At 40.0% G+C, this 26,140-nt stretch overlaps 2 protein-coding genes across 4 annotated transcripts in view; one reads left to right on the top strand and one right to left on the bottom strand.

The window, feature by feature from the left end:
- The first annotated feature begins 438 nt into the window (after window positions 1-438).
- LOC132824394 (L-lactate dehydrogenase A chain) lies at window positions 439-15,248 on the top strand. The gene is made up of 8 exons (XM_060838818.1): window positions 439-509; window positions 6,983-7,119; window positions 9,534-9,651; window positions 10,161-10,334; window positions 12,078-12,251; window positions 13,532-13,649; window positions 14,540-14,663; window positions 14,830-15,248. Exons 2-8 carry the CDS (start codon window positions 6,991-6,993, stop codon window positions 14,992-14,994), a joined length of 1,002 nt encoding a protein of 333 aa, XP_060694801.1. The 5' UTR covers window positions 439-509; window positions 6,983-6,990; the 3' UTR covers window positions 14,995-15,248.
- A 533-nt stretch (window positions 15,249-15,781) lies between these two features.
- tsg101a (tumor susceptibility 101a) overlaps window positions 15,782-26,140 on the bottom strand; it is a 53,145-nt gene continuing 42,786 nt past the window's right edge. For all 3 annotated transcript variants that reach the window (XM_060838454.1, XM_060838452.1, XM_060838453.1), the window contains exons 8-10: window positions 21,239-21,441; window positions 20,410-20,649; window positions 15,782-16,021 (exon numbers count right to left, since the gene is read on the bottom strand). In XM_060838454.1, coding sequence (XP_060694437.1) covers window positions 15,932-16,021; window positions 20,410-20,649; window positions 21,239-21,441 — 533 coding nt within the window. In that variant the 3' untranslated portion in view covers window positions 15,782-15,931. The remainder of the gene's footprint in view (window positions 16,022-20,409; window positions 20,650-21,238; window positions 21,442-26,140) is intronic.

Consider the following 26,140-nt stretch of genomic DNA (forward strand, 5'->3'; position numbering starts at 1 on the left):
TTGTTTTTACCCCACTAAACCAGATGATGATTTGATCCGTTTCAAAGTATATCTGAAGAAAAGCATGTCCATTAGATATGCAACTTCATTAATTCTCTATCAGGAACTCATCTGCCTACTACTTAGCAAGTTATATCTGTTCGAGAATTACGCAGATGGGTGTGAATGGGTTGCGACACAACACTTTTCATTCACAATTCATTTGGACGTGCGTTCAACGGAAGGGTGAGCATCTGTAATGGTTTCCAGGGAGGTTCATCATGACCACGCGATGACACATACGTTTAATTTCCCCCTGGAATCCTCTCCTGTGACCACTTGCTCGCTTTATAGTACGTGCATACAGACACGATCCAATATCTTGTCAATCATTGTCTGGTTTGACCCGCCTTCGCGGCATCATATGTAGATAAGCACGTGACGCATTATGACGCAGCCTATAAATAGAGGCTGTCAGGGGTAGGCGTGGCCTACTGCAGATCTTGGTCAGAGGAGACATTAACGAAGGGGTAAGTTGTAGCGAGACATGTAGCAATTTAGAATTACAGCCACTGAGCAATTATATTTGATCAACCAGTATGTTTGCGACATAGTAAATGTTGCACCCCTGTTTAACACAAAACGTTATACTTGCATCACATTTAATGTAATACATAAAGTGCTGTATCACGTCATGTATAAAATTGAATGTAAGTGTGTATTGGTATCGTGATACAAAGGGATACATTTTACTCTGTTGCATTACTGCTAAAGTGATTGTGTCACTCTTTTAGCAGCATTCTAAGTCTTATCCAATTGCATTTGTCTATCGGTAGTGCAGCTTTTTAAAATGCTAAATTGATGTAATTATTGTGTAGCGTGTTGTTCTTGGTGAGATGGCGGAGCCGGGGCTGTCCTTTCCTGTAAATCGAAACAGCGCTGATAATCTCCACTGCAGTTTGGAAGTCGCGTTGGGAGGAAAGGGTTCAGAAATAGATGCGATCGAGTCCTCTCCGTGATCTTGCTGCTGACAGGCGACGATCGCGTTTTTCCCTCGCCTCGGGTCCTGCCTTTCTTGCGTTTGGTAACATCTGCGGAATGCGAACGCTGCCCTCTGCCGTGTAGCGCGGTACACGTGCATGTTGTAAGATGCTGCGGCAAATGCAGCCGAGGTGGGCTCTCTTGCATGGGTTGGATACCTACCTACTGTAGTTCGGAATCATACAGTAAATTGCGATGTTTGAGCTCTGACGAAGAGTCATGTAGACTCGAAACATTAGGTTGCTGTCTCTCCATGGATGTTGCCTGACCCGCTGTGATGTAGATTCATACAGCACGAAAATAGATCCTTCCGTCCAACCAGCCCATGCTGAGCATAAATCTCAAACTGAACTAGTCCCACCTGCCCGCTTCTGGCCCATACCTCTCCAAACTTTTCCTATTCATGTACTTATCAAATGTTACTTGTCCAAATGTCTTTAAACATTATATTTGTATCCACATCCGCCACTTCCTCAGGAAGTTCATTCCACGTGCAAACTACCCTCTGTTTTAAAAAAAAGCCCCTCATGTCTTTTTAAAATTTTTTGCCTCTCGCCTTTAAAAATATGCCCTCTTGTCTCAAAATCCCCCATCGGGGAAAAAAATCTACCATTAACTCTACCTATACCCCTCATTACTTTATAAACTTCTATAAGGTCTCCTCTCAACCTCCTACGCTTCAGTGGAAAAAAGACCTAGCCTTTCTTTAAAACTTAAGTCTCCCAAGCCCAATGACATCCTTTTTGTTTTCAGTGCAGTTTCTAGCAGCTGCAGTAGTTTGCTCTTCCAGTGCTTGAATTTGTTTCAAAAACTGTGAATTAGCAAGTTTTGAGAAGGTTTGTAGTTCAGGTTGAGGTTCTGAATGTAGGTTTTGCTCACCGAGCTGGAAGGTTTGTTTTCAGATGTTTCGTCGCTATACTAGGTAGCATCATCAGTAAGCCTCTGGATGAAGCACTGGTTTTATGGCTTGCTTTCTTTGTGTTTAGGTTTCCTTGGGTTGTTGGTGACATAATTTCCTGTTTTTTCTGAGGGGATGGGAAATGGGATCCAAGTCAATGTGTGTTGACCTGATCAATGCCCAAAGAGTCCCACTCCTAATGAATTACACTGGCACTCATTTTGTAAGATTCCACAAACACAAGTGAGATGAATAATCAACTGTACTTTATTTGGTGACACAAAACAAAATTAACAAACACATTGACTTGGATCTCATTTACCACCCCCCAAGAAAAAACAGGAAATGACACCACCAACTTAAGGAAACCTAAACACATAAATAGAAAGCAGGCCATACCACCAGTGCTTCATCCGGAGACATACTGCTGATGTTACCTAGTATGGTGATGAAATGTCTGAAAACGAACCTTCCAGCTCAGTGAGCAAACCTACATCCAGAACTGTGAAGTAATTTGATATTATCCCAGGAGACACAATGAAATTAGGAAAATGGTTTTGTGCAGTTTTGACCATTTTGAGGCAACTAACGAGGACTACAGAGATCTGTCTAGATTGAATATGAGTGACTAAGCATTATTTTTTAAAAGCTAAGTATAACTAGCATTTACTGCTGTATCCTTATTTTCATGAGGAATTCAAGATCACTGAACTGATAGAAATCACAAGTGTATTACTTTGAGGAATTTAGTAGATTTTTTTGGTTTTTTAACTTCCAAGGCATTAGCCTTGGTGGTGATCAGGGCAACAATTAACACAGATAGTAAATTTTTATTTCTACACAATAGTGATGCTGGATTTATATTTCTGAAAACTCAGGATTAATGCAAAGTTTCCCTCAAGTGAAATGATTATGGAATGGATTTTTGAGACACAAGCTTGAAGCAAAAAGTGAACTTAGTTAACTACTATTATGGCTTCTTTATGAATACAAATGCTACTATCTTTTGGATTTTTTTTAACTGCCCTGTGAATTACTGACTATTGAAAATTTTCCTTGTCAAATCTTGGGATTCTTCCTGCTTCTGCTTGCTGTCTCACTGGGCCTGGTTTTCAAAGTAAAAGTTTGAATCGACAATTTTATTGTATGTTTGTACTCCTAATTAGATAGAGCCAAGATTTCTGTGATTTTCTTTTGAGTAAATGAAAGCCTGCTGAGTCAATATCTTTGGTTAGAGTTGCCCAATGGGGTCAGGTAACTCTTATGATGGCAAGAAAATTATATCACAGAAGGGAACTGATTGGCCCACTGAAGGTATTCATGCTGTAAGCTTATTTCCTTTCATTGCGTGAATTCTTTTTATGTTGGCTTTGTCTTCAAATAAGAGCTGAAAATGTGTTGCTGGAAAAGCGCAGCAGGTCAGGCAGCATCCAAAGAGCAAGAGAAACGATGTTTCGGCCATGAGCCCTTCTTCAGGAATTAGCAGGAGAATCGACATTTCGAGCATGAGCCCTTCTTCAGGAATGGCAAATATTCATGCAATCGTATTATTAAAAAAAAATAAAAAATACAATAGATGTCCAAAAAAAATCCAACATTTTTAAATTACATTTTCTTTTTCAATCTCATTCATTTGTCATGCTGCATGGAGCATTCTACAAAAGCAGGCTATACAAGAAAATTTAAGATATGATCAAAATTGCCTCCCTGTTTAGTAACATCAAACTGCTCTTTTCCTTTAGTCTTGTTCTACACTTAAGTAAGCAAAATGTTGCAGAATCTGGAAACCTGCAATAAGTCAGTGTTGGTAATACACAGTGGATCTGCCTGCATCTGTGGAACAAGAAACAGTTTCCAGTTGTGTATATCCAGTTTTTAAAACCCTTCTGTCACCTTTTAGTTTAGCGAAGCTGTTAACTACAGCAGGATGTAAGGCTGCATTTTGAGCCCTAATCATTTGCTGACAAAATAAAATTCATGATTCTGTTGATGTGCAATTCACCCTTAAAAGATTGGTGATAATATCAATGTAAAACATCACAAGATTTATTACAAGGTGTTGATGAGTCACCTTCCACTGTTCTTTACGGCTTTCCCTGCCAATGTGCCAATGACAATGGCAGAATGTTAATTATTTTAAGTATAACAGTTAGATTTTAACTGGCAGTTAGTGTTACAGTGCTTAGCTTCATGTATTGCTGTCTTGGGAACAGGAAAATGGCAGAATGGACATTTAAATGAAATCTTTGATTATTCCTGGACATCTGGTTCACTGCTTATTTCAGAAGACTGTAGGTGACACCTCAGCCAATTTATCTGTTAACTGTGTTTGCAAAAGCAACTTAGTTGAGCGAAATGGTGTTTATGCAATAATGACTGTGCTTTTTTTGGTCTTGTGTAACTGTCTGTTGAAATTTCTTCTTCCTTTCTCAGTGGACTGATGTCAATTGGCAACTGTGCAATGTTACCAAATTATGTAGATTCCATAACCACCACCCTCCAGAAATGATTCTGTTTAGCTGGCTTACTTTTTTTTCTCCCATTTCCTTCCTATTTTATCTCCACTCCCTCCCTTCCCTGCCATGCAAGTACAACTAACCTAGAGTTACACATGCATAATCAAAAATTGTACTTTGCTACTGCTTATCCCATAGTTATTTTTTGAGTGAAGATAATAAAGGAGTTTTCATGAAAGTTATTGTTCATTGTATCTTTTATGATATGGTATTTCAACAGTTTAATGGAGGTGAGCATTAACTACAGAGGCACTGTTTCTTACGAATAACTTATATAATTCGTGAGATTCCAGAATTTCTGAACAGCTACAACTTGTCTCTATGTTGCAAAGTGATTGGTTAGTTTAGTTGAATGGATGGCTGATTGACAATGTAGGGAAAAGATGAGAAGAACTAAACACCAGATCTGGGTTGGAAGATCCGTGTGATTGTAAAATGGTGATTGGGTGGTTTCTCGGATACCTAACAGTGAAGGATATGTAGGATAGGCTGAAGATTTTTAAAACCGAGTGGAGGGTTACGTGATCCAAAATAGATGATGGATAAAAGGAACTAAAGTGCCAGTTTTTGATAAAGTTATATAATTTAAACATTAGCATTTATCAATGGAACATTAGGGAAGTTGTACCCGGAAATGGTCAAGGCATAATCATGGGGTATGGGATTGCTGGTAGAGATGAGATGGAATTGGGCAGTCTTGGAAATCTGTTAATTCTGAAATTTGAAACCCAAATTGGAGCAAAATACCATTTCCACTGAGTATTGCTAAGCAGTTGGGAAGAACCGTGTCACTATGGTTGGGGGTGTGGAAATGTTGGAGTGGGGAAGTATTTTGAAGTGGTTGGCATTGTGGAAAATAATTAGACCATTGAGCTGGAGAAAGTTTTGCATCTATGAATTGATATTATTTAACGTTGCTAACCACTGAATTCAGTGTGGTGATAGAAGTACAGCTGAATATCGGCTGACATATGAAACCTGATTTTCATCCAGTGGATGGTATGTGCAAAAGCAGCATAAAGAGGAGGACTGTTTTGAATTGGACGAAATATTGTAGGGCAACCAAGCTGTAGTTTATGCTGGTTATGTTGGATTATGAGAATAGAACTGTTAGTGAGGGTTGGTGCATAAATGACCAGGCTCGAGTGGTCTCCCTAATAGATCCTTCAGGCATATGGAATGTACTATTCCAAGCTGCACTTCCCCCACTGTAACCTTCATACGTTCTCCGGTTCTGGAGTCTGTGGCAATTGAACAGTAATTAGAGGGTCAGTAATTAGAGCACAGATTTAAGATCATTGACAAAAATTTGGAGAGGAGTTAAGGAAAGAAAATGTAACTATTGCTCCCAAATAAATACAATGTACCCCATGAAGTCACAGACACCTGGAAATGATGAATTGTGAACAGCCTTCAATTCGCTAAATCCACATATAACATAAAACACTGGAGATGTAAGCACGTGCAGGGTGGCTGCCAGGAACATAAAACATTCTCCCCATAATAACAGGTGAATGTCTGGAGTTTCAGAATGTGACGTGAGAAGCCAAAAATAAAATGGATCTAAATAGATTGGGAAAATGATTGCAAATAATAATCAATGTGGACAAATGCAATTTAATGAGATGAGGTAAGTGGAATGAGCAGTATAATATAAATTACATTACCCTAACCTGCAGAATATCATTGGAGAGGGATTGAATGCTGTTGACGGAAAGCTTATTGAAACCAGCAGTACTGTGTGGCAGTAGCAGTGAGGGTGGGTCAGATTTTGGAATGCATTACCAGCCTGAGTTAAAACAAATCTTAAGTGGCAAGTCCATAGGGAAACAAAACTTGTACTGCCACACCTAAACTCTGCAAATAATTTTGGTCATTGATTGTAAAGATATCCAGGTACTGAATAAATATCTGATTTAAGAGACCAGAGTTAAAGTATAGTGAAGAAGGTTCAGAAAATATTGTTCAAGAAGTGAACAGATGGCTGGAATGCTAGTGCTTGTAGAAGCGATTGAAACCCTCTTCCTAGAAATTCAAGGACAACCACTTTTGGCAAACTTTCTGTTCATTTTGGGAGCACCTTTTCTTATTTTGGGAGCTAATAGCTTTTGACATACTTTCAGCAAGGCTTTGAAATTATTATCATGAGGAATGCTGGAAAGATGAGCTTGAATGCTGGAAAGATGAAAGTGCAATATGAGCTTGGTATTCTTTCTAAAAACAATTTCTAAGGCAACCATATCAAGGTATATACAATTCAAATGGAGTAAATTAATTAATTGAATCATTCAGACTGTGATGTTTCATCAAGCAATCTGGACAGGCGTACCAGAGAATGTATCTTTTAAATTGAAGTTTGCAGCTTGTTACAAACTTGTTTTATTTAATTTGTTATATAATTAAATAAAATAATGGCGTATTCACATACATTGCAGAGATCGTTAGATTTCAATATTTAACAATTCTCCTTCCTGATTTGTAATAGTGTGCTTCTTGGAATGTTTATAAAGTGTATGTTAGACTGATGTGAATATCTTTTCTCCTTTAGCAGCAAAAATGGCATCCCTCAAGGAGAAGCTGATTGGGCATTTGGCGACAACACAGCCCAGTCAGTCACACAACAAAATAACAATCGTTGGTGTGGGTGCAGTAGGAATGGCATGTGCTATAAGCATCTTGTTAAAGGTATGATGGAATTTGGATGTGGTAGATCATTTGGAGTGGCTAGTTTTTCTTATTTAGATGGGACTGCTCTTGGAAAGCAATGTGGGATTTCTGCAGTTCTGAGATCCTCCAAGGATGGATGATCTTGTGTGCCATGGAATGTTATCACATAGTCATACAGCATGGAAACAGTCTCTTTGGTTCAACCAGTCCATGCCGAATATAATCCCAAAGTAAACTAAACTCCCCTGCCTGCTGTTGGCACATATCCCTCCAAACCTTTCCTATTCATTTACTTATTCAAATACCTCTTAAACACTAATTGTACCCATATCCACCACTTGCTCAGAAAGTTCATTCCACATATTGAACCAGTGTTTTGTTTTTAAAAATCACCCTTCATGTTTTTATTAAATCTCTCTCCTCTCGCCTTTAAAAAAAATATGCCCCTTACTGGATGTACTCTTGAAATGGATGTATCCACTACTCTTGAAATCCCCCCATACTGGGGGAAAGCCAACTAGCATGAACTCTATCTGTGATTCTCATTATTTTATAAACTTCTAGAAGGTCACCTCTGTACTTCCTATACTCCAGTGGAAAAAGTCCCAACCTGTCCAGTCTTTCTTTACAACTCAAATGTGCCATACCCAACAACATCCTGGTAAAGCTCTTCAGAACCCTCTCTAGCTTAATATTGTTTCTGTAATTGGCTGACTAGAACTGGACACAGTATTCCAAAAGAGGCCTCACCAATGTTCTGTACAACCTCAACATGACTTCCCGACTCCTATACTCAAGAGACTGAGCAATGAAGGCAAGCATGCTAAATGCCTTTTAACCATCCTGTCTATATGAATGGTTTTGAGTACTTTGATTTTCCATAAATATCACCTTGTGTTGACTAAAGATGTAGTCCAGCCTTTTCCCTTGCCTCAGTTGTCATCTTGAGGCCTTTGAGTATTGAGTATTTTGCTAGTTTATAGAATCATAGAGATGAACAGCACAGAAACAGACCCCTCTGTCCAACTCATCCATGCTGACCAGATTTCCTAACGTAATCTAGTCCCATTTGCTAGCACTTGGCCCATTTCCCTCTAAACGCTTCCTAATCATAAATCCAAATGCCTTTTAAATGTTGTCATTGTACCAGCCTCCATCACTTCCTCTGGTATCTCATTCCATACACACACCACCCTTTGTATGAAAAAGTTGCCCCTTAGATCCCTTTTAAATCTCCCCCCCCCCCCCCCAACCTTAAAGACTCCCCCCACCCCAGGGAAAAGGCCTTGTCTATTTACCGTATCCATGCCCCTCATGATTTTATAAATCTCTATAAGGTCACCCCTCCACCTCCGATGTTCCGGGAAAATAGCCCCAGCCTACTCAGCCTCTCCCTATAGCTCAAATCCTCCAACCCTGGCAACATCCTTGTAAATCTTTTCCGAACCCTTTCAAGTTTCACAACATCCATCCTATAAGCGACCAGAGTTGCGCACACTATTTCAAAAGTGGCCTAACTAGTGTCCTGTATAGTCACAATTTGACCTCCCAACTCCTTTACTCAATGCTCTGTCCGATAAAGGAAAGCATACCAAATGCTACCTTCACCATCCTATCTATCTGCGACTCCACTTCCGAGGAAAAAGTACTTCCCTGACCGGAAATTGAACCCAGGCCACGGCAGTGAGAGTGCTGAATCTTAAGAGTGAACGTGATAATCACTAAACTACAGAAACAATTGTGTAACCTCATGTTTTTGCTGAGAGAATTTGCAGAAGCATCAGTTTCAGCTAATATATCCCACTTTAATTTCCAGGGAAATTGCGACATGTTGTAGTGCTTATGCTACTCTTTTGCATTTGTATAGTATCTTTCACACCTCCAAGATCCCGAGTGCCTTACTGAGAACAAGTACTTTTGAAGCATAAGCACTGTAATAGTATAGGAAATTCAGTAGTCAATTTGGACACAGCCTCCAGAATATCAATATGCTAAGAGGTGCATAGTCCGTCTTTTGATGTTGACTTGAGGGATAAATATTGACTAGGACCCCCACTGTTAACTCTCTGGAGTTTCTTTGAAATGATAGCAAAGGATTTTCATGTGCATCTGAGAGCAGGCAGGCCCTTGGTGTAACCTCTCCTGTACAAGAATGAATATCTAACAGTGAAATACTGAGGTAGAATATGGGCCCAGACTTCTGTGCTCCATTCTGTACAATAAAACTTAAATCTGCAATCTTCTGAGTTTGAGACTGGGTGTAACCTGACAGACAGCTTAAACCCCTAGCTTTCTGCAAGAGAACTAGTTGGCTAGGATTCACCTACTTGAGATTTAATCTGCCATTTGTTTCAAGAATATTAAACTTTGCAGTTTATGGAATTAGGTATTGCCTTCAAGATAGCTGTAACCAATATTGTTGTTTGTTTCAGGACCTAGCAGATGAGGTGGCTCTGGTGGATGTAATGGAGGATAAGTTAAAGGGTGAGATGATGGATTTGCAACATGGTAGCCTCTTCCTTCGCACTCACAAGATTGTGTCTGGCAAGGGTGAGTACAAGATCAGTGGGAAGACAAAGTACATAATTATTGAGTGCACACGGAAATAATGTGTTAAACATGTAACCAGGCTTTAGTTATGCCAACAACAAAAAGCAGTGCATGCACAAACATCCGGGGTGGGAAGGTGGAGAAATGGGTTAAAGGAAGGAGTAATGATGCTCATTTGAAGAGCGTGTGCAGGCACGAAGGGCTGAGTGGCTGCCTCTTGAGTCTTCACAATTATGATTGAGTGGTAGAAGACTCCAAATGTGAAGCATAGACTGGTCTGTTTCTGTTCTGTGGTTTGTGTAAAGGCTTTGAAGTCTGTCAGCCTTCTAATGATGAAATAGGAACTTGTTTATGGGCCTAAGGCCTGGGGTTTAGGGCCATAATGTTGATGCATATGCAACTATTGTATAATAGGGAACTAAAATATGGTGCTGTTGTTTACCTTGATAGTTTGCAACAATGAGGTGTGTAACACCACTAAATATTAATGTAACTTATTAATTTGGCAGATTACAGCGTGTCCGCAGGATCCAAGCTGGTTGTGGTCACAGCTGGTGCTCGGCAGCAGGAGGGTGAGAGCCGCTTGAATCTTGTTCAACGTAATGTGAATATCTTCAAACATATAATTCCTGACATCGTCAAGAACAGCCCAGATTGCATCATACTGGTTGTATCCAATCCAGGTGAGCATTTTGTAACAGTACACAAAGTTTGACCATAATTGTGCTTCATCAGAGTTAGTAAAATGACTGCATTTTCTCCATCTTGTTGGGGTTGGATAATTGTTTAAGTTCTACTTTGCTGTGATATAATTTCCTTTCTGAAGTTGTCTCCTATATCTTAAGGACAAATTATTTTTATGATCTACTATGAAATGGTTTGCTTAAAATTGAATTTTTAAAGTTAATAACTAGAGGGCATTAACAGCTTCAGTTGGAGCCATTCTTGACCCAGTAATCCTCACTATTCCAGATTTAATCTCTTTGGTTTGTTAATATTTCACTGCCAGCTAATTCCACGTTTTACTTTCATTGGTTTTAAAATCCTTGAGTCAGGTTTGGCTTGGTTTACATCATTGACATACTTTGTGACCAAACTACTTCACTGTCTTTATTTGTCTTCCTTTATTTGATATGACAGCCCAACTCTACTTTGACATGCCTCCTAGTAGTTGTTTTTAACGTTTCACTCCTCCATGTTTTAGATTAGATTACTTAGTGTGGAAACAGGCCCTTCGGCCCAACAAGTCCACACCGAACTGCCGAAGCACAACCCACCCATTCCCCTACATTTACCCCTTTACCTAACACTATGGATAATTTAGCATGGCCAATTCACCTAACCTGCACACCTTTGGACTGTGGGAGGAAACTGGAGCACCCAGAGGAAACCCACGCAGACACGGAGAATGTGCAAACTCCACACAGTCAGTTAGTATCGACAGACAAAGCTACCTTCATCAGAACACAAGTGTTCTATCTTCCCTTCCCTGAGTACTTTGGTAGATTGAATCTGATGATTTTTGGACACTGCCTGAGTTTGAAGAGTTTCATTTCTGTCTGTAGTGTACTTGATTCAAGATTTTGTCTATAGGTGCTGCCTTGCATGTACACCACCTTCAGGTGTACTTGTTACAGGTGCTTCTTCAATTTTGGCCTTTCAATTTTACTCACACTTTGACTTCAGTAGCAGTCTCTTCAGCCTGCAATATGTATTGTAGCCCAACATGGACGTCAAGCTGTTGGTTGGCAATTTGGAGACTGAGTAAATAGGGTGGCTCAATCTGAATGTGGGTATTTACTTTCATTTTTAAATGGGCTCTCACTGAGGAATCTGAATGAAGAGATTGAGAGTAAAAATGAGCTGGTGGGGTACAGGAGAAGACCGAAAAATAATTTCCCTGATGGAATGTGCAGAGCCAGCTTTTCACAGTAAAGACCACTACCACTGGAAACTGCAAACTATCCATGGTAAAGCTGCCTCCACAACAAAAGCTACTCCAGGTTCAGTCATGTGCTAAAATGAGATTAAAGGGATCAATCTCTAATGGAGGCAAATGAACCTTTTCAGTAATCCCATGAAATAGTTCAGCTATTAACTGTTTATGTGCTGGAATTAACAGGAAGTTTAGTGGCAGTGAGAAATGGTAGTAGACCATTGGCCTTTTGAATAATGGAGCAACTCAGTCATTCATAGTGAACATATCTCCTTCAGACAACCTAGGTGAAACGAATGAGCGAATTTATCCCAATGTCATCTGCTAGCATTGTTTTATCAAAGTTATGCATTTTCTAGAGAAATGCAGACTGCTTATTTAGCTACAGACTGAGGATAAGTTTCTCTGTATGGTTTGGGATAGAGCTAGGGTAAGAAGTTGCTTTTGAGAGTTATTCTATGCAAGTACATGTTTCTTTCTTTTCCACTAGTGGACATTCTGACCTATGTGGCGTGGAAGCTGAGTGGTCTTCCCATGCATCGCGTTATTGGCAGTGGCTGTAACCTGGACTCGGCTCGGTTCCGATACCTAATGGGAGAGAGATTAGGAATCCACAGCTCCAGCTGTCATGGCTGGGTTATTGGTGAACATGGAGACTCGAGTGGTATGTGTGTAAGAGGCAGTCCAATTTATACTTAAGGTTACAGTTGAAATTGAAGTAGGTCAAATGTCATTTGGCTGTTTAACATGGAAACAAATAGCTCTATCACTGATTCACTTAGTTTGTTTCCAAAAATGTCTGCAGCCTGATATTCGGTCACTTTGAATAATACCAGCAAACACTTGGCAGCTTTCACTAATGAGCATAACCTGTGAACAACACTTATTTGGCTGACAAACTACTTGGCTATACTCTCAGGACAAGGGGTTGCTCTGTCCCATCCCATGAACCAGTGTAATTTTTTTCAACTGCAATAACTGGAAATGTTGAAGTAATATAATCTAGTTGTTTTATCTGGAATTTTCGACTAGGATCTCTCAGCCAAGATAAAATTAGAAATCGTGTATGAGATTACAAATCTGGTGGAGGATAATCTTTAGAAGTAGAGGATTGATTGCAATCAGTTTAAAAAAAAATGCAATGTCTACTTTAGAACAATGTTTGTAGTTCCATATTGCTGAGGGTCATCAGATCACTGTTTTAGACTGCATTGTTAAATTACTTCAGGAGCAAAAGGTTGTTTTGCAGAGCTCTGTACACTATATAACAAAAAGACCAGATCGCCTATCAAGTCAGTTCTATTTGGTTATGTTGGCGAAGCATCATGACTCCTAGTGCTCCTCTCCTACCAGTTATGTAATCTCAAAAGTAAATGCTACAAATACTCAGTTGCTCTGGTACCGTGTTGAGATAGAAAAACTCAGTTCCAGGTCAATGATGTTTCATCAGACTCCCACAGATCCTACCAATCTGCACTTTTTTTTTTGAGGGGGAGGTTGTTATTTCATTGAAAATAAATTAATATCTAAGCCAATTCTAAACGACATATTTCTGGGTAATTTTTTTGTTGAAAGTGAACCAAATTGAATTTCAGCTCATGACCCCCATCATTACTATAGTACTCCAACAACTCATCTGTCCTTTCCATGCAGTAATATTTTTTATATGGTGAAATCATACTGGTACTTCAAATGCCCTTGGGAACCACTTTGAAAAGAGTTTGGATAATGATGTAACACAGCTGGAAGAAGGAGCAGCCATGTTTGGTCATTTGTCCTTTCCTGTAATTCTGGAATCCTTTCAAATGAGTTGCACAGTGTAAATTCCATTCCATCTCAAAAGAACAGTTTTCCAAACTTCATTTGGACCTATCAAGAGTACTTTTTGTTGCATGACAGAATATGACAACTGTTGGATTATATTGGTGTTTTGTTTTATCATAGTGCCTGTGTGGAGTGGTATGAATGTTGCAGGTGTGAACTTGAAGGAACTCCATCCTGAGCTAGGAACTGACAAAGACAAAGAGAATTGGAAGAAGGTGCACAGGGATGTGGTGGACAGGTAAGAGTTGGAGAGATCTGACAAACTTGTATTGTGGCTATTAACTGGCATGTTAATGAAGTCTCCAAATAGCATGCGCGCACACAACTTAGTGTAACTTTTTGACAGGTTCCACTTCTGCCCTGTACAGGACATCGTTGAAGAGGTTATCTGGGTAAAGGGGGTTTAGGGTACACTCCAGGGAAAAAGTGTGTGGGGGTAGAGAGAGTGTGTGAGATCAGTCATTTGGAGATGGTGCCTGAGCTCCCATCAGTCTAGGACTGTTCTTGGCAGCATTTCAGTAAGCAGAATTCACTTTTAATCACTAAACAAAAGATTTGATCAGTGTTAGAAGCATTACATCAATGACGTGTTTCCATCAGGACTGCGAGATCTCCTTCAGATAATCTATATTCCTCACCAATATCACAAACAAAGCTCACATCCTGTGAAAGAAGAGAGGTTGAGAGGAGGATGACCTTCCAAAAGTGAATTAGTTGGAATACAATTGAACTGAACTGGAAAATATTGCTGCAATGCCTTCGCTAGATTGTTAAATGATTGGAAATTTGCATTTCTCAGCAGGAAACTGCACAAACAGGCTTCATATTTGATAACGTACAAATAAAAACAGTCCATTTTGTGTGTACTTCAGCTTGGTAAATACTTTACAAAGGGTATTCCTCCATCTTAGCTAAAGCATCCAGCTCTCTGATTATATACAGAATGCATATTTAAATTGTATATTTTAAAATAATATCCCAATGTTTCCTGGGTCTGAAGCAGTACCTGTTGGATACAGGAGGAAGGGGGGGGTGGGTAGGGGAAGAAACCTCTCATTACTTCCAGCTATTAATGAAAACCACTGAACTGTTGATTGGGGAGTTCACTTTTTATTGCTTCTTCCACAGTGCTTATGAGGTGATAAAATTGAAAGGATACACTTCCTGGGCTATTGGGATGTCTGTGGCAGATATGGTAGAGACTATTATGAAAAATCTGAATAAAGTGCACCCTGTATCCACAATGGTTAAGGTAAGAAGCATGTTTTGAATTTGGCAAGCAATCAGACTATCAACTGAACTGTTTGTGTCATTCTGCCTGCCTTTGTAGGAAGAAGGCATGAGATCCTAGAAGAGGAAAGTTGAAATGACCTTAACTGAGTAGCAGCAATATTCTGATCATCCTGTTCTTTCTCTAGGATTTACACGGTATTAAAGACGAAGTTTTCCTGAGCCTTCCATGTATTCTGGGTAACCATGGAATTTCTAATATTGTGAAGATGGTGCTGAAACCAGATGAAGAAGCACAGCTGCAAAAGAGTGCTACAACCTTGTGGGATATTCAGAAAGATCTGAAATTCTGAACCTCTCCCCTCTAGCCTTCCTCGACAGTAACAAAAGCAAACTTGCTGCATGTACCCCTTTGTAGGAAATGGGCAGTATCCTTGTTTACTGTCTTTTGTGATCACTTCTGACCATGAATTGCCAGACTTGCAGAGAATCTTTCATGTAATGACTGTCTTCCTCACCTCACTGCTGTTAATGTCTTAAGTATTTATGTAGAGCAGGCAGCTATGTATTGAATAAAACCATCAGATTAAAAAAAAGTTTGATCAACTACCTTTGTCATGAGTTTAATGCTGCAAACTTAAACACAAGTTCTAGTTTGAAGGGAACAAGGAGGATCATTATGTACGTGACAAGAATTTTATAGATGGATGGAAGGCTTTGACAAGAGTTAGACATAAATAAATGCTGGTGCAGAGTGTAAGTAGTTCTGAATTTTTCTTTAACTCAATTGTGCTATGAAACACTGGATCCAAGATTTAGAGTAACCAGGAAAGTGGACATAGCAAAGGCCTGAAATTACTTTGCTTAAAATGCAACTGGAAGACATTTCAACTTTTTGACAACAATGGGCCCTGCCTCTGACTGTAGATCATACAGAAAGTCTAGAGGGATATTGCAAGGACAGAAGAGCTGTTGCCAGTGCATGACATAGCAACATGAAATTGAAGTTCATGCATGTACCTTGTCCTGGAACTGTAAAAACCTGAAGGGACCTTCTGGTTATCTATGATCTTGGATAAGCAGTTTAGTTTAAATGTTATTAAATCAGTTAAGTAGACCACCATTTCTCCAACCCAACTGTCAATAAGTTTAAAGCTTTATTCCAATTTAAGGTTACAGGTAAATACAAACTAAATAATTTAGTGGAATATGCAATAGTTTTCTATGAAACTGGTTAATTGCAGACAAACTAATAAGTTGTTAGATCTGACAAGTCAAAGAAAGAATTACTTAGTATAAGTCACTAAGACCTGCTGTTTTCCTTGCTTTCTGCATCAATGCTCGAAGCTGGAACTGTTTACGAGACAACAGCCTTACATGCTGCAGAGAGAGAACAAAACATTAACGCTTGCGGTGACCACAAAATACAAATTTACAAACAGTACTGTTTCAAAAGCAGGGTTTTTGATATTTTTTTTAAAAATCCCAGAATTGTAACAACTCAAATGACACTTGTGCCTGAGATGAACATTTATCCTAGTTCCAATGAAGGCTCTTAACCTTGAGTAACAAAGCATGGCCTCCAAACACAAAATATTGGGCACTTAAGTTACACAGTGTCAGATATCTTTCATTGTAAAATAGCATTGACACATTAGATTAATTAACGTAACATTAAACAGTTCACATCTGTTGTGATCAAATAAACACCAGGTTCTCAAATTCTGTGGCAGGTTGATCATCATCATTCATGGATCTATTGCTTTGAATGGATTTCTCAATTTGGTGTGACTATTAAGCTGCCAACTGATGGACTTCCTAACTTGGACAAGAGAAGTCTATCATTCTGTAAATATTAAGTACCAAACCATTAATATAAGGGTTACTAAGTCAATTTTCCCATTTGCTACTGCAAAAAGATTTTTATCACAATCTTATTTTTTGCCCACTTATTTGCTTTGTGGTTCTATCTATTTGTTTTCACTTACATTGACCAAGCTTTCACATTTACAGTTTGATATTCTGGGGTTCAACATTAAGTTCTCATTAAACCCTTGTTAATTTTTGTTAGAACATTAATCAAGCTGCACAAGTCTAGTATTTCATGTTTTATACAGTGCAGGAATTTATAGTATTTTCTTAAGGAACAAAAAGGATTAAGTTCTTCACAAAAGCTCCATTGATATTATCTGTTACCTTACCCCTGGATATGTACCTCTAATCAAAAGAAAAATGTGGGCTGCAGAGAAGCCAAGTTAATTCAATAAACAAATTAGACAACACATTTGCAACTTTGAGGGCTGAATTATTGATGGAAAAACGAGACCATGCCTCTACCAGCAATCTAATAGTCCATCTTTATCTAAAGAACGGACCTATTCCAAATAAGAACAAACATTGCAGATAGCTAGCAGGTCAGGCTGTAAGATAAGAAATAGGAGTATGCCATTTGACTTAAGGCACTTCTGCCAATTACATGATACAGCTGATAGGATTATGACATCATCTCCATCCTAAATGGAAGATGCCTTACTTTTCAATTGTCCCCTAATTATAAATTCCTTTACAATGGGAAACATTCTCTCAATTTACCCCCTCAATCTTGTGCTTTAATAAAAATTCGCAATAGCCTACTATAGGCCACTCCTTCTCAACATTCTCTCTTAAGACAACCCCTGAAATCCTGATGAAGGGCTCTGGCCCGAAACGTCGAATTTCCTGTTCCTTGGATGCTGCCTGACCTGCTGTGCTTTAACCAGCAACACATTTTCAGCTCTGATCTCCAGCATCTGCAGACCTCACTTTTTGCTCGAAAACCCCTGAAATCAATCTAGTTACCTTCTCTAAATGGTTTTCAATGCAAGCATAGCCCTACTGAAGGCAGCAAAACAGCATACAGTATTGTGGTGCACTCACATCAATGCCCTATATGGTTTACCAATTCCCAACATTACATATCATTTGCCTTACAATAAAGACAGACAAATATTCTCTGCCTTCCTTGCATCAGACCTGGAAAAATTACTGAGGGAGTTTGAGTTAGGAACAAAAGGAAGATGGCAAAGAGAAGATTAACAGAAGATGACAGCACTAAGCAAAATGGGGACAAATAAAGAAACAAAAGACTGGTCATCACCAACACCTGCTGTACAACAGTATACCTCAATGTGGAGACGAGAAGTTTGTAAAGTAACAAATGAAAAATGAGATGTGGTTCCTCAAGCTAATATTGGGTTTCATTGATGGAAACCAAAGAGAGAGATCAGAGGGGGAACAGGCAGAGAATTAGAACAGGTAGCCTGAGCTCTGAGTCATACTTGCAGAATGAATGGATATGTTTAACAAAACGATCATCCAATCCAATTTTGACCTCTTCAATATGTCCACATCGCTCTCTTCCGTGCTTGCTTAAGTTACAGCTCTAACCTGATTTCAAGTTCTGATATGCCAGCATTTTCTGTTTCATATTTCTGACTTGTTTTGGTTGCATATAAATGATGAGAGTAAGTAAGAAGCTCCAATTTCAACCTCCCCCTGAAAACCGGAGAAGCAGCATGCAATTAAGCAATCCCACAACCAACACACCAGAGGTCTGCAGTCCTGCCACACAGCTGAGATTATAGTGAAGGACAGTTTAACAATTAACCAGAGGTGAAAAATCACCATCGTCCCGGAGGACTATATGGCTCCACTCTCATTAGTGAGGGACACGGGGTGTTGGTTAAACTGGAAGGTCGCCATGCTTCAGATAGGGGTAAGACCTTCATGGTAACCTCATCTTATGTGGAAATTGAACCTGCATTGCTGGCATCGCTCCATAATCAAACCAGCCAATTGAGCTGACCTTCAAAGCAGCTCCTCAAATGATGGGGGAACCCAACATATCAGTGCAAAAGACAAGACTGGAACATTGGTAACTATCCTTAGCCAGAGTGCCAAGTTAACTATCCACCTTGGCCCCTCTGAGGTACCCATCACTACAGGACAGTCTTCAGCCAATCTGGTTCACTTCACGTAATATCAAGAAATGTCTGAAGACATTGCATATTGCAAAAGGTTTGGACCCTGACAACTGTAGTACTGAAGACCTCTGTTCCAGAAACCTCTGTGCACCTAGCTAAACTGTTACACTGCATCTGGCATCTTTGTAACAATGTGGAAAGTTGCTCAGGAATGTCCTGAATTTTTTTTTTTAAAAAAAAAAGGACAAATTCACTCTGGCTAGCAACAGCCCCAGGCTACTTTCAAATTATTAGCAAAGCAATGGAAAGTGTAGTTGACAGTACCATTAAACAACATTTACACAGCAATAAACTACTCACTGATGCTCAGCGAAGGTTCCACTAGGGTATTTCAACTCCTAACTTCAACAATCTTGGACCAAGAAAGGTTAAACTTTAAAACAGAGGTGAGAATGATTGCCTTTGACATCAAGACAGCATTTAACTCAGGCCACTCTGGCAAAGCTGAAAACAATGGGAATTGGGAGAGGAGCAGCAGCTCCTTGCTGTTTGGAGTCATGATAACCACATTTGGTGTTGTAACGTAATGGTGGTTGGAGGTCAATCATGACAGATCCAGGACATTCCTCTGAGGAGCTTCTGCAGCAATGTCCTCAGCCAAAGCAGCTTCAGCAGTTCAATGGCTCTCCTTCACTCAAGATTAGAAGTGGGAACGTTTACTAATGATTTCACACTGTTTCGTGCCTTCAGCAGCTCCTCAGATATGAACATACTCTACATCCAAATGCAGAAAGATTGTACAACATTTTTGGAGGAAGAGGGTGTTGATGAGTGGCAAATAACACATACATTGCACAAGTGCCAGCCAAAGCCCATCTCAAACAAGACAGAATCAAGCTATTGTTCAATGGCATTATTATTCCTGACTTCCCTACCAACATCCTAGGGGCTTACCAGAAGTTGAATTGGGCCAGCTGTTCATCAGTTGCTGACACTCTTCATTCAAAACAGAATTTAATTATTTCAATAGGAAAATTGCAAAGATGTGGAGAAAGAGCAAAGAGTAGGACAAATTGAATAATTCAACTAAACCGTCAATACAGACACAATAGGCCAAATGCTACCTGCGATGAGTCGATTCAGCCAAGATCATTTGCCATTCCATTTGCTTTGGAACAAATATAACTTAATAACAACTTCAACCAAATCTAGTTGTATAGTTTTCCCTAAAGTAATTTAAAGAAAACCTACAAAAGCTTGGATAAAAATACAGCCAGAGAGGCAGAAGTATTTTGGGATGGAATTATAAAGCTTAGGCAAGGGCAGGTGAAGGTACAGCAACCAGTGGTGACCCCAAATAGGTGCTCATAGGGACAATATTAGATTTGTTGAATTCAAAGAGATTGCAGTAATAGGGAGTGACCAGGCTATGAAGTGATTTGAAAACAAAAATAGGTATTTTAACAATTGCGTGGCATTGCCTAACCAAAAGCTAAATATAGATCAGTAATGTCAGGTAAGTCATCCGTCAATTTGAAAAGTAAAAGGACAAGAGAGGTGTTGGTCAGGTAAAGCTCGATGCCAGAGTGCAAGCAGAAACGGATATATTTAGCAGGTACTGTTGTGAGGCAGTATGCACCTGCTCTGTAGTTTCAGATTCAAACTAAATTTATTGAGAACAATAACCACCACATCATTTGAACAATCATTGTCAGGACTCCTCTGCATAATTTTCTTATGTTAAACACGGTCAGATGCAGTAGTTGAAGAAATAAATAATTCCCAAGTCAGTATGGTTTTAATTACCTTCAAAAAGACCTCCAGATCAATGACATCACGTCGCAGTGCTTCACCTAGGTAGAAAATGGTGTCCTCAATGGCATTCTCCTCAGCATAAAGATTAAGGATCTGTTTGTAGAGGGGAGCTGTTGGTACAACCACCTCATCAATGTCGTTATTTTCAGACTGGCTTTCCATTTTCTCCAGTGCAATGCTCAGCTCATCATCCTTTTTCCTCAGTACTTCAATATTCTTCTCTACATCAGCCTAGGAAAGTGACAGTTTTGAGTCACTGAAACCTCAAACGGTGTAAACAGTTACAGCAATCAGACTTTTATAAAATATTGCAGAGCTGACATGATAAAAACCAGGTATATAACTGAATCCAGGTGGCAATTTACGGGACTGATTTCAAAAATATGTGAATATAAGTCAGAACTGCACTTGGACACTGTTCATGTTAGTCCAACTGAAAAAAAACTCAAGACTAGGTATGTCGAATGAAAAAAAAAGGTCATTAGACTGCCTTACACTTCTGGAAAAGGAATGAAAAGGGAAAGAAATTTGCAGGTCTCTTGTAGCCAAGGTATTTTGCTGGTGCCAGCATCAGCAAACATGTATGTAAATTAGCTGAGATAATTGACGTGCTAAATTGTAGGTCATATTGCAGCTATTAAGTATTGTACATGCTAAATCCAAGATCTATGTGGCGTCTCAGTTCAAAGGAGAAGGTTCATCATTCACATTCACTGATAAAACCCAAATTTTGAACTGGGCTATGTTTTACTGTGTTAGTGTGAGACCTACCATGTTAAATTACTGGTTTGGAAAAACAGTAATCCTCTTCTGGACTCACCATTTCTTGGTCCAAGTTACTGACCATCATCTCCAGCTTCTGATGGCCTTTTTTCAAGTCTTCTTCTGTTCGTTTAAGTGCATCAAGTTCAGCCTGAGCACGATCCATTTCTTCTTTCATCCTCCAGCGCAGTTTATCACTAACTGCAGAGATCAATGATGCACGAATCATGTCTTCAGTGATGGTTCCATCTCTGGCAGGACCTGTAACACAACGATATGTGGGTCCAAATACCATAGCATCTGAAAATTATTCAAGGAACTATCTATAAAAACAGACATTACTGCAAACTTAAGGATTCTGGGTAATCCTAGATGGAGGATGGGAAAATGTTGTGGCTGTAGGAGCTATTCCTTTTAGTTTTGGAGCTGATTTCCTCAAGTTCTAGAAACACTAATTACGGTTTTAAGCCATTGCATTATTTTGGAACTTTAGGGGAAAAAGGATCAAAACAACAGTACTTGAAAAAGGAGAGACACAAAGGCAGTGACCACGTGGGAAGCGAATCAAACAGAAATAATCCTGCACTACTGTCTGACCCAGCAAAGACTTTGCACAGCTGACTGTTCTGTTTGATTTCAAGTATCTCTGGACATCAGAGCTTGTTCGAAGAAAAATTAACACACACACACACACATTCACAGCTAAACTCGGAAAAACCCATGTGAGAGCTCACAGGGGGCAACTAAGTGGCTTGTGCAATCTTATTGTTTTTCTAAATCTATAATTGAGAGTAGAGTGGGTTCCTTTTTGATTATATGTTTTTTTGAGATCTGTCTCTTGATTAAACTTCAAAACCATATAAAATAGGTACTAAGTTAGCCTGGAGCAGTTTTTTTGAAAGAGCATAGTCATAGAAACGTACAGCATGGAAACAGACCCTTGGGTCCAACCCATCCATGCCAACCAGATATCCCAACCCAATTTAGTCCCGCCTGTCAGCATCCAGACCAAATCCCTCCAAACCCTTCTTATTCATATACCTATCCAAATGCCTCTTAAATGTTGCAGTTGTACCAGCTTCCACCACTTCCTCCGGCAGCTCATTCCATACATGTACCACCCTCTGCGTGAAAAAGTTGCCCCTTAGGTCTCTTTTATATCTTTCCCCTCACCCTAAGTCCCTAGTTCTGGATTCTTCGACCCCAGGGAAAAGACTTTGTCAATTTATCTTATCCATGCCCCTTATAATTTTGTAAACCTATAAGGTCACACCTCAGCCTCCGACGCTCCAGGGAAAACAGCTCCAGCTTGTTCAGCCTCTCCCAATAGCTCGAATCCTCCAACTCTGGCAACACCCTTGTAAATCTTTTCTGAACCCTTTCAAGTTTCACAACATCTTTCCGATAGAAAGGAGACCAGAATTGCACGTAATATTCCAACAGAGGCCTAACCAATGTCCTATACGGCGGCAACATGACCTCCCAAGTCCTGTACTCAATACTCTGACCAATAAAGGAAAGTTTGCCAAACACCTTCTTCACTATCCTATCTACCTGAAACTCCACTTTCAAGGAGCTATGAACCTGCACTCCAAAGTCTCTTTGTTCAGCAACACTCCCTAGGACTTGACCATTAAGTACATAAGTCCTGCTAAGATTTGCTTTCCCAGAATGCAGCACCTCTATTTATCTGAATTAAACTCCTTCTGCCACTTCTCAGCCCATTGGCCCATCTGATCAAGATCCTGTTGTAATCTGAGGTAACCTTCTTCGCTGTCCACTACACCTCCAATTTTGGAGTCATCTGCAAACTTACTAACTATACCTCTTATGTTCGCACCCAAATCATTTATGTAAATGACAAAAAGTAGAGGACCAATGACACTCCACTGGTCACAGGTCTCCAGTTTGAAAAACAACCCTCCACCACCATCCCCTGCCTTCTACCTTTGAGCCAGTTCTGTATCCCTGTAGTCCATGAGATCTAACCTTGCTAATCAGTGTCTCATGGGGAACCTTGTCGAATGCCTTACTGAAGTCCATATAGATCACATCTACCACTCTGCTATCAATAATCTTCTATTACTTTTTCAAAAAACTCAATCAAGTTTGAGAGACATGACTTCCCACACAAAAGCCATCTTGACTATCCCTAAACAGTCCTTGCCTTTGCAAAAACATGTACATCCAGTCCCTGAGGATTCCCTCCAACAACTTGCCCACCATTGACATCAGGCTCACTGGTCTATAGTTCCCTGGCTTGTCCTTACCGCCCTTCTTAAACAGTGGCACCACGTTTGCAAATCTCCAGTCTTCCAGCACCTCACCTGTGACTATCGATGATACAAGTATCTCAGCAAGAGCAGTAAGACAGTGTTATTTTCTGAATCCGTGGAATGTTAGGGAGCAAAGATGGCCTTTAGTAGAGCGATGTGCTCTTCCTGTAGGGTGTGGGAGGTAGGCAGTTTCCATGTTACTGACTACTATTTCTGCTGGAAGTGCATTTGGTTACAAATCCTACTGGATCACATGGATCAGTTGGAGTGGCAATTAGAGGCAATGAGGAATTTACAGGAGCTGGGGGTGCAATGGATAGTAGTTGCAGAAAGGGAGATAAACTTAAGATACAGTCCTAGGTAGATGGGTTACCTCCAGGAAAGGTAGGAGGGGGAGGCAGGTCGTGCAGAATCTCCTGTGGCTATCCTCATCTCAAACAATATACTACTTTGGGAAATGTAGGGAGTGATGGTTTCTCAGGGGAATGTAGCACTGGTTTCTGGTACCGAGACTAGTTCTAAATGTAATGAAGGGCCGTCAGGTTCCAAGCAATGGATTGGGATAGAGGACTCTCTTGTCGGAGGCAAAGACAGACAGACATTTCTGCAGCCAATGAGACATAAGAATGGTGTGTTTTCTCCCTGGTGCCAGGATCAAGGTTATCTCAGAGGGTGTAGAATATTCCCAAAGAGGAGCGGGGTCAGGAGGACATTATACACATTGAAACTATTGACACAGGACAAGAAAACGATGAGATTCTGCAGAGAGAATATAGGGAGTTGGACAGGAATTTAAAAGCGAGATCCTTGAGGGTGGTCATATCAGGAGGTGGTGGGGGAGGATGAGGTGGTGTGTGCGCGCACGTGCAAGAGAGAAGGGCAGTGGCATGTTTGGTTAGGAATAACATTATGACTGTACTTAGGGAGGATATTCCTGAGAATAGTCCAGAGAAATTTGGTGGAACCGAGATATAAGCAAAAGATTTTCACCTTATTGGGATTGTACTATAGACCCATGCCAATAGTCAGTGGGAAATTGAAAAACAAATTTGTAAGGAAATGTCAGTCATCTGTAAGAATAATAGGGTGGTTATAGCAGAAGATTTTAACTTTACAAACACAGACTGGGACTGTCAGTGTTAAGGGCTTAGATGGAGATGGATTTGTAAAGTGTGTACAAGAAAATTTTCTGATTCAGTGTTTGGATGTACCTAGTAGAGAAGGTGTAAAACTTGACCTGCGCTTGAGAAATAAGGCAGGGCAGGTGATTGAGGTGTTAATGGGGGCACACTTTAAGGCCAGTGACCGTAATTCTACTAGTTTTAAAATAATTATGGAAAAGGATAGACCGGGTTTAAAATTTAAAGTTCTAAATTGGAGTAAAGCCAACTTTATAGATGGTTTTAGGCAAAAACTTTCAAATGTTGATTGAACCATTTGTTTACAGGAAAAGGACAGCTAGAAAATGGGAAGTCTTCAAACATGAAATAACGAGAGTCCAGAGACAGAATGCTCTTGTTTAGATGAAGGGCAAGGCTGATAAGTGTAGGGAATGCTGGATGACTGGAGAGAGGGGTCTTGGTCAAGGAAAAGGAGGAAGCGTATGTCAGATAGAGAGAGCAGAGATCAAGTGAAACCCTAGAACAGTATAAAGGCAGTAGGAATATACTTAAAGAGGGAATTCAGAAGGGCAGAAAGGGAACATGAGATAACTTTGGCAAATTGGGATAAGGAGAATCCAAAGGAATTCTACAAATACATTAAGGACACAAGACAGAATAGGGCCCCTTAAAAATCAACAAGACTGCCTGTGTGTGGAACGACAGGAGATGGGGGGAAGATACTAAATGAGTATTTTGCATCAGTGTTTACGGTGGAGGAGGACATGGAAGGTATAGAAGATGGGAAAATAAATAGCGACATCTTGAAAAATGTCCATATTAGAGATGGTGGTGCTGGACAGCTTAAGATGCACAAAGATGGATAAATCCCCAGAACTTGATCAAGCATACCCTTGGAATTCTGTGGGAAACTAGGGAAGAGGCTGCTGCGCCCCTTGCTGAGATATCTGTATCAATGGTAGCCACAGGTGAGGGGCCAGAAGACTGAAGATTGGCTAAGGAAAAGCCAGGGAGTGAAAGACCAGTGAGCCTGACATTGTTGGTGGGCAAGTTATCGGAGGGAATTGAAGGACAGGATTGACTTGTAGTTGGAAAGGCAAGGACTGATTAGGGATAGTCAACATGACTATGTACTTGGGAAATCGTGTCTCATTGACGTGATTAAATTTTTTTTGAAGTAACAGAGGATTGATGAGGGCAGATGGACCTCAGTAACTCATTCAAAAGGTTCCTCATGGTAGATTTGTCAGTAAGATTAGATCAGCTGGAATACGGGGAGAACCAGTGATTTGGATACAAAACTGGCTTGAAGGAAGAAAACAGAGGGCGATTGGAGAGGGTTGCTGTTCAGACTAGAGGCCTGTGACCAGTGTGCCACAAAACTTGATGCTCGGTCCAGTGCTTTTTATCATTTACATAAATGATTTGGGTGTGAACATAAAGTGGTATGGTTAATAAGTTTGCAGATGACACCAAAATTGGAGGTATAGTGGACAGCGAGGGAAGTTACATCAGAGTACAACAGGATCAGATGGGCCCATGGGCTGAGTGGCGGCAGATGGA

Source organism: Hemiscyllium ocellatum, chromosome 18 (genome assembly GCF_020745735.1).
Source record: "Hemiscyllium ocellatum isolate sHemOce1 chromosome 18, sHemOce1.pat.X.cur, whole genome shotgun sequence".
Taxonomy (NCBI): domain Eukaryota; kingdom Metazoa; phylum Chordata; class Chondrichthyes; order Orectolobiformes; family Hemiscylliidae; genus Hemiscyllium; species Hemiscyllium ocellatum.

Coding starts and splice junctions, on each gene's coding strand:
- LOC132824394 (XM_060838818.1), top strand. CDS start 6,991: ATGGCATCCCTCAAGGAGAAGCTGATTGGGCATTTGGCGACAACACAG. Junction 7,120..9,533: donor CTATAAGCATCTTGTTAAAG/GTATGATGGAAT, acceptor TGTTTGTTTCAG/GACCTAGCAGATGAGGTGGC. Junction 9,652..10,160: donor CAAGATTGTGTCTGGCAAGG/GTGAGTACAAGA, acceptor TTAATTTGGCAG/ATTACAGCGTGTCCGCAGGA.